Here is a 9,040-nt window from a genome sequence, read left to right as displayed (position 1 = left end):
CTGTGGGTACCCTCACCATCTGTTCCACTTATTTCTCCTTTTTATTTTCCAGTCCTGTCAGTTCTGAAGAAGAGTCAGATTGAACTTGAAACATTAACTCTGTTTTTCTCTCTCCACAGGTGCAGACAGTCTGTTCATGGAGGCAGCCAAACACACAGAGAGCAAGCACTGTACTGAAAATGTTGGAGAACTCCTCCATCCTTTGACCCAGTTGTGGACCATCTCTGATACATCTGCCACTGTTCCTGTGCCTCTCCATGCATTTTGATAAAGTCATTAACATCCAACACCATGGGATCATCTCCTGTCTGGGGCTGAGCCAGTGCCTGATTCTGACAGTCCTCTGAGTGCCAGCAGCTTTGGGCATTTCTTCCTCAACCAACTGCAGTGATATGTCAGTGGTATGCTCACTGGAATATGTTCCTGACTCTAATCTAGATAGAGAACTGAATGAGGTGAAAGTCTGTGAGCTGATGGAAGGTGCAGATGAAAGACTCGAAACTGCTTTCTCCTTAGAAGTGGAGGTGGATTCGAGAGTCTCTAGTAGCTTCTGGACAGACTTCCACTGAGTGATTTTCATGTCTGTACAAGAGAAGGAAATTAACTGCAAGTAAGAGGAAGAAAAGCTTTTACAGGTTAAGAATGAATTGGCATTGTTGGTAATGGGAGAGCAGTGCTACACAGCGCAATGATGTTTACTCATCAGTTTCGAATTCTGTTCTTTCACTTTTTCTGACCGAATCAAACATATTTCCCTTATATGGCACATGGACCCCAATGTCCTACCCACCCACTTCCCCGATTCCCACCCACTGGTCTTTACCGTCATGGCATGTTTGTGAGACTAAAGGTGGGAATAAGCATGTTGGAAGAAGGTGGCAGAGTAGTGACGCAGGGGGAAGAAGAAATGGTGCAGCTCCCTCGGGAGTGGATAGGAAACACAGAGGGATGGAAGGGTTTTGGGGAATGAAGTGGGTGAATGCTGTTGAGTGTAATGCGGAGAGTTGTAATCTATGAGCTTTGGTGCATTGGCACGTTTGAGTGAGTGATGGCCCTGTAAGTGTGAGGTGGTACAAAGAAGTTTATGGTATTTATCCTTACACAGCACACAGAAGATTACTGACCTTCTTCCTTACATGCTGTGTATTTCAACCAGGGTACTGCTCTGATCCAGGCCACTATCTCATTCTAGGCTGGCTGAGTCTGATGGCCTGGCCTCCTTTATCAGTCAGCACAAAAACTCACTGTTCACCTCTCCACCATCCCATCAACCAGACATCAGATCCCTGTCTGCAAGCTGAAGGGCTAACTTCCCTTTCTGGGCCAACTTCTTCAGAATAATGGTATAGGGCTACCATATGAATGGCAGCTCCTAGTAATGCATGCCTTGGGTTTAAGTATAGGCCCTGCAGCAATGAATACATCCATCAGCCTTGCTGTGTGATTCTATGAGATGAGTTCTGAAGTGTCCGGTCGCCAGTTAAAGAGATGAAGTGTGAAAAATATGAGAAAAGTAACAATGGGCCATGAAGGACTGGGTACCACAAATCTTGTTGAAAAACATTTTGCCCAGAAATGGGAAATTTAGCCCATATTCTTAAAATTACAGCCAGGCCATTTAGGGTGAAGTTCAGAAAATCTCTTTTATCCAAAGAATGGTAGTAAGTGTGGAACACCTCTGACAAAAACAAAAGATGCTGGCTCACCTAATAATTTTAAGTCTGAACATAATAGGTTTTGTTAGCTGAGGTTATAAGGAATATGAAGCCAAAACTCTGAGATACTGATTAGTTATCATTATACTAAATGGTGGAATCAATTTGATGGGCTGAATGGCCTATTTCTGTTCCCATGATTTTTGGTCACATAGTGTGGTCAGGGTGAACGTGTGTTGAGGACTTTCTTGTTGCCCTTATTAAAATGGCAAGTCATCATTCTAGAAAGGAGGATGAAGAATTAATTTGGTTGTCTGTCTCATTTCTGCTGCATCTTTTTAATATATTTGTTCATGGAATGTAGGAATGTGGGATTTATTGCCCATCCTTAATTGCTGTGGATCTGGAGTCACATGTAGGCCAGCCTGAGTAAGGATAACAGAGTTCATTCACAAAAGGGCATTAGTGAACCAGTTGAGTTTTTACACTTGGCAATAGTTACATGGTCATCGTTAGGTTAGCTTTCAATTTCAGATTTTTGTTAATGGAATTCAGATTTCACCATGTGGGATTTAAACAAAATGTCACCAGTACATTAATCTGAGGTTCTAGATAACCAATCCAGCAACATAACCACCAAGCTAATGGCTCCCTAAACTTTGTGTGGACTTGAAAGGAGAGTGGGAATGTTTATTGATCTACTTGAAGCTTTCTGCAACTGTTAGGCATGGTGTAATTTAAGTTATTCTTAATCAATCTGTTTGCATAGGTCATAGAGCGGTGCAGTAAAGAAACAGACAGTCCAGTCCAACTCATCCATACCAATCAGTTTTCCCAAACTAAATTGGTCCCATTTGCCTGCATTTGGCCCAAATCCTTCTAAACCTTTTCTAGTCATTGACTTGTCCAAATGCCTCTGAGGTAGGTGGGACTTGAACCCGCATCATTTGCCTCAGAGGCAGGGACACTACCACTGTGTTGCAACATCCCTTTGAGTGTATTTTAAATACTAACATTAGAATTGTGCATGGTAATTTTGACCTATTGTTGATTAGTTAACTAGAGCCAATAGGACACTGCCCTCAAAATAATCAGAAGCTCTTCACTGGAGCAGCCTCTCATTTCCTTGATCAGCAAATTCCTCTCAATGTGTGCGACTGTCTCAGGCTGCTCTATAAAAGCTCCTGTACGCTCTCTCCTTAATGCTATTGCGTCATTCAGGTGAGTGACCACAGAAAGAAGACGGTGTGTGGGAAAGGTAGGAGCGTCTAGGGAAGCGGGTGGTGAAGCATAGGCGCAATGTAAGTTAACATCCGAGATTTACTCCGCAAGTTCGTAAATTAAACAAGGGTCAGTTAAGGTGTTTCTCTGAAAATCTTTCCTAACTGCATTTTAAGAGCAGGCTTGCAAAATGCACCTTTGTGTGGCGAGTCGGAATAACTCAGCTTGAGTAACGACTATGGTTTGAAGTGTTCACTATTAAATTTTCTTTTAAACACTGGAACTTTAGTTTCCAATTGACGCTAGCAACTAAATAGCGAGCGCTCACTCCAAATCTAAACGACTTAGTTTAGATAGCGGCAGCAAAATCTGAGATTTCGTAACTGAGGAAAGCTTCGTTCCCTAATTTTCATTTCGGTTTTAGTCAACTTTCTTAAACTAAGATTTTTGTCAACGTTCTGACGAGCCTTTTTCCCTAACCACGGGTTTCTCGCTGACTTTGTCATAAGGTTATTAATAACGGGCGACGCGCACTTGGTAAGGAGACCTGAGCGCAGCGGTGTAGTTTAACTGGCTTTCTCACGAATTGCGCCAGATTGGCCCATCCTCTGGAGGGAGTTGAGATCCTAAACTGATTATTGGAGTTAATTCTGAATGCGACTGAAATGTCAGTTGTTTGCTAAACTCTTAACAAAGGCACTAAAGACGCTTATCAATCTTTAATCAAACCACTCACTAAGGTCAAGATTCAAGCTTGGCACTCGTGAGTCTGTGTGCAAACAAGTGGTTCGTGTTCTATTTTCAATACGATTGCCTAAAGTTGTAACCAGGAGACTTTGACCTGACTGAGGAGCTTTGTCATGTGACTCCTACCACTTGTGGTCTCGGTAAATGGATAATGTGACACATATGGTCAAGTGCTTCTCCTCCAACTGGCGAATAGGTACGTTGGGGAGTCTCTATGGAGTACACGCTTTCTCCCCAGACCCTATTTCTCACTCTTTCCCCCCTCCCCCCCGCCCCCAACAGTGTACTTTCCAGCAGACCAGGTCTTGTTTCTATCAGCCACGAATTGGGCTTAGAGCTGAACAATCTAAGACTGGTTTTAGAATTTGCTTATTTGCCTGGGAAATTAGATCAGCTCCCGTTCTAAAAGTTCAGAAACAGAACTGGATGGTTAAAGTCACCACCGCCGACAGTAAGCGCCCTCCCTCAGTGTCTTCCTCCAGGATGGAGGCGATTAGAGATGTTACCAATGAACCAAAGTTTCCTGATGGTACCCCTTTGGGAAGGGAGTGATTTGAGGGAACTGTATTTTTAGCTTAAATGTGTCTCATGCCGTTATAATTTGACTAACTCTCGAGTTACATTCTAGATCTGACTGAAACCGAAAGATGAATTGGGGTCAACTACATCTCATTCTCGGAGGGGTCAACAGACACTCCACCAGCATCGGGAAAATCTGGCTCTCTGTAATCTTCGTCTTCCGAATCATGATTCTGGTGGTGGCGGCCGAGAGTGTTTGGGGAGATGAGCAGTCAGATTTTGTCTGCAACACCCTGCAGCCCGGCTGCAAGAATGTGTGCTACGACCAATTCTTCCCAATGTCTCACATTCGTCTCTGGTGCCTGCAAGTGATTTTTATCTCCACTCCAGCCCTCTTGGTGTCGCTGCATGTTGCCTACAAGCAGCACGAAGAGAAGAAATGTTTGGAGAAACGGCAGGGCTTTCTTAAGAAGGAGGAAGTGGATGCCCTGAGGAAGCAGAAAATGCGGATTGTTGGTGCTTTCTGGTGGACCTATGTCACCAGCATTGTCTTTCGCATCCTGTTCGAGACAGTTTTCACCTACATGCTGTATTTCCTATACGGTGGTTTTCAGATGGCTCGACTAGTGAAGTGTAGCGCCTCCCCCTGTCCCAACACCGTGGATTGTTTCATTTCTAGACCCACCGAGAAGACGGTGTTCATCATCTTCATGACGGTGGTGTCCGGGGTCTGTGGCCTCTTGAATGTGGCCGAACTGTTTTATTTGTTGGTGAAAGCTTGTGTGAGGCAGTCCCGCCGCAGGCACCATCCTCACCATCTCTCCAGGAGTAGAGAGCACCAACAGAACGAGATGAATGAACTCCTGTCCATTGACGCCAAACAGAAGGCGGCCTTGGAGCTGAGCAAAACCTCCTGAGTCGAGGTTGATCGGTCAGTGTTAACACCGTGACTTCAACGATAACGATTATATCGTAGCAAACTGACCGACGTTTTCAGCTGAATACTTCACTTGGTTTCCAGCCGACACTTTTTTAAAAATAGCAGGAAGTTGCTCCAAGCGCACACCCGGCACTAATTTGGCCACACTACCGATGTTGTCTTCAGATGTTCTGTCAGGAGTTAGTGCACCGTCAGTGGTGGACAGTGAAACCGCCACAGTTCAATTGGACTTCACAATGTATATATCACTGCCAGTGGATTAACCCTAACCAATGCACCTTTAAAACCGTGTTGATACAGTAGTGTAGAGTCACTTATCGTTGTATTAATGAAGTGTTCAGTATTAAACGCACTGCCCACTCTGTTATGAAGAATACTCTGCCTGTGGCCACTGGGTGGCACGCGCTACTACGAATTCGCGGTTTTCTGTACTTTTTAAAGCAATAAAATCGTTTAATAGTATTGCACCTCGTCAGTGAGGATATTTGTAGCCCTAGATACAACACTTTAGATAAAAACTGAAAGTAATCCCCTTTCGGAATTGAAAGAACTACCTGCTGGAAATCAAACAGCTGGAACATCTGCATAGGTCAGGACTCGAAACGCTGGCCAAACCTGAGCTTTCAGTTTTCGCATTCTCTATCTTCATTTAGAATGAAGTTTCAAAGATATTACGTTGTAATTCTTCCATGCCCTGATTGGACTTTATTTGTACTCGTTGGTAATGGATCCCTGCTGACCAATGATTCTGCCATGATCTCCCAACAATGCAAACTTCAAAATTGCATTAGAAATCACTCTTGGGTTGAGGCTTTGAAGATTAGATGCCCCATGGCCTCTGACCCAGGAGGTTTTGACATCTAAGTTGAGCTTTTAATTGAGAAATTGACCTGGGCTGTAAAGGGAGTTCTGGGGTTTTGACTGAGGAAGGATATGGTTCCGATTTGGCCTGATGCACAGGTAGTGACCCCATCCACCCTTAAGACCAGGCTTGTACAACTTGCATTTAAACTGTAGGACAGAGAGCAAATTACTTTCCCTCTGAATACATTTTTTTAAAAAGTTAATCTCTATTTTAAATGCAGATTTGAAAATATGCATAACCAAACTGGGATGCAAATATTTTACAGGGAATAGATTAGATTTACAGTGTGGAAACAGGTCCTTCGGCCCAACAAGTCCACACCGACCCGCCGAAGCGAAACCCACCCATACCCCTACATTTACCCCTTACCTAACACTACGGGCAATTTAGCATAGCCAATTCACCTGACCCGCACATCTTTGGACTGTGGGAGGAAACCAGAGCACCCGGAGGAAATCCACGCTGACACGGGGAGAACGTGCAAACTCCACACAGTCAGTCGCCTGAGGCGGGAATAGGTTCTGTAAAATAACAGCTGTTGCCTACTCTAGAAGGGTGTTGGTAAGTAAGCACTGAACTCCATTTCAAATGGAGCAGATTAAAAGGCTGTCCTTACCCCCTCTGACTAAAATGGTTCTAACCATTTCAGTCTGATCAAGAACAAATGCCTGGTAACAATGTGGTTCCTCTTGGAACTACGGCCAGAGAATCTAAGGCCAGGAACTAAGTTGAATAACTAGCTGAGTGCTTATAGTACTTTCAGGTGGACAACTTTACAATACTAAACACATCTTTTTGGCTTTTAAATGATTTGCTATGCAGACTTAGTCTAAGCTGGATGTAATACCAGGTAAAAACAGGCAGGGAATCAGAGGTTTGCCCTTTAATTTAAAAGTTTAAAAAAATGAGGTCTGCAGATGCTGGAGATCACAGCTGAAAATGTTTTGCTGGTTAAAGCACAACAGGTTAGGCAGCATCTCAGGAATAGGGAATTTGACATTTCGAGCATAAGCCCTTCATCTGTTTCCTGATGAAGGGCTTATGCGCGATGTCAAATTCCCTCATCCTGAGATGCTGCTTAACCAGCAACACTTTCAGCACCTCTGATTTTAAAAATCAAACTCATTCCACATGTCTTCAGTTTGTCCATTAACTTTTGGCTGTCAGAATATGCCTCTTGATGATAAATTTTGCTTCTGTTTTTGTGTAGCAGTTAGTGGTGAAAGGACTGATCCAAATTCTTACAAGAACATTTTTTTTTGCACAGAAATGCCCAGGTACTGGGTTACCTCATGCCTGCTGAGGCTAAACTTTATTCAATTTAATGCAACCTTTCCTTGTATCCTATATCACTTTTTAAATTTTTGAGCACATACACATCCACTTTTTTTTCCTGCTCTGGCACGTCTTAGTTTTAGTCTTTGTCAATGTCTATCCTACCACAGTTAATCACTCTCTGCATTGAACATTATCTGTTGCTGTTTTACCAAGTCACTTAGGTTTCTGCAATTTGCTCATCACTCTAGATACTTTCATGAAGTGATCAAGTACTAAATTCATGCCCTGTGTACACAAACTTTTAAAGTGCAATTGTCAGTAACTCCTTTTTCAAAGGATCTGATCCGCCCTTGGTTTACTCTGTTTGAAAGTAGTGTATTTGACTTTGCTGTAGTGCTCTTACTGATTCCTCAAGACTGAGGTTGCAGAAGTATTCAACATTCTTGTTTGGATTCCACTGACCAGGCCAAGAGTCTAAAAGATGCTCAATGAACTATAGTTAAGATGCAGGCTGCTATCTGCCCAACAGTGAATGTGCATCCCTGCCTCAAGTGGAGACCTGCACATGCCTACTTCTGACTTCATTTTTGCTGAGCAACCCGCATTGTATTGGTTTTCATTGGTTTTCCACTAAAGATGAAAAGTTGTCAATTTCTGAACAGTTTTATGGCTGAGTGTAAATTTCCTTTCATGAAAGGGAGGGGCTGCAATGGCATTGTAATATCACTGGACTAGCAATTCTGAGCAAGTTAATAGCCTGGAACATGAGTTTGAATCCCATGATGTGGTAAAACTTTATTAAAACTTAAACTCTAGATCTAGGAATAAATGGTTATTCTGTAACCCTTCAAGAAACCCTGATCTTGGCCATTAGTACTTTAAATAGAAGTTTTTTTTTTGAAGACTGTCCTTGCTCCCTAAGAAGAGGCTCAGTCTCAAGGGTAACTAATGTCTGGTAATAAAATGCCAGCTGGTCAGTGATTCCTAAATGCTTCATACAGTCTTCCTCATCCCCCTTAATGTAGAAATCTAGGTATGTTAACTTGTCAATGGAGCATACAATCCAGCTCAGTAGTATTGGACCAGTCTATTCCAACTAAAACTTGACGATGTCTTTAGATTAGAGTGGTGCTGGAAAAGCACAGCAGGTCAGGCAGCATCAGAGGGGCAGGAAAATTGACGTTTTGAGCAAAAGCCCTTCATCAGGAATGGAGGCAGGGAACCTCCAGGGTGGAGAGATTAAATAGGGGGGTTGGGGCTGGGGAGAAGGTAGCAAAGAGTAAATAGGTGAATGGGGATGGAGGTGATAGGTGGGAAGAGAGATAGGCAGGTTGAACAGATCAGGCTGAAAATGTGTTGCTGACAGTACTGAGCTGGAAGGATGGAACTGGGGTAAGGTGGGGTGGGGTGGGGTGGGGAGGGGAAATGAGGAAACTGGTGAAGTCCACATTGACCTGGAGTTGAAGTGTTCAGAGGCAGAAGATGCATTCTTCCAGGTGTCAAGTAGTGAGGGAATGGCAGTGGAGGTGGCCCAGGACTTGCATATCCTCAGTAGAGGGGGAGTTGAAAACCCCATGGGGCTGTGGGGTTGATTGGTGTGGGTGTCCTAGAGATGTTCCCTGAAGCGCTCTGCGAGGTGGTGTCCAGTCTCCCCATTGTAGAGGAGACCACATTGGGAGCAACTGATACAATAAATGAAAGTGCAGGTGAAACTTTGAAAGTGGAAGGCTCCTTTGGAGCCTTGGATGGAGGTGAGGGAGGAGGTGTGGGCACAGGTTTTGCAATTCCTGCAGTGGCAGGGGAGGGTGCCAGGAT

The 9,040-nt window shown here is 43.8% G+C and overlaps 1 protein-coding gene across 2 annotated transcripts; it reads left to right on the top strand.

Annotated features, from left to right (window-relative positions):
* Positions 1–541: 541 nt before the first annotated feature.
* gjb8 (gap junction protein beta 8) lies at positions 542–5,521 on the top strand. 2 transcript variants are annotated; one of them, XM_060826708.1, is made up of 2 exons: positions 542–610; positions 4,252–5,521. In XM_060826708.1, exon 2 carries the CDS (start codon positions 4,271–4,273, stop codon positions 5,057–5,059), a length of 789 nt encoding a protein of 262 aa, XP_060682691.1. In that variant the 5' UTR covers positions 542–610; positions 4,252–4,270; the 3' UTR covers positions 5,060–5,521. The 2 variants fall into 2 exon arrangements, with proteins under 2 accessions (XP_060682691.1, XP_060682690.1); XM_060826707.1 differs by lacking the exon at positions 542–610 and adding an exon at positions 2,797–2,876.
* The last annotated feature ends 3,519 nt before the right edge of the window (positions 5,522–9,040 follow it).

Source organism: Hemiscyllium ocellatum, chromosome 6, assembly GCF_020745735.1.
Source record: "Hemiscyllium ocellatum isolate sHemOce1 chromosome 6, sHemOce1.pat.X.cur, whole genome shotgun sequence".
Classification (NCBI taxonomy): Eukaryota; Metazoa; Chordata; class Chondrichthyes; order Orectolobiformes; family Hemiscylliidae; genus Hemiscyllium; species Hemiscyllium ocellatum.
Note: the sequence above shows the minus strand (reverse complement) of the source record. Positions and strands in the feature narration are given on the sequence as shown.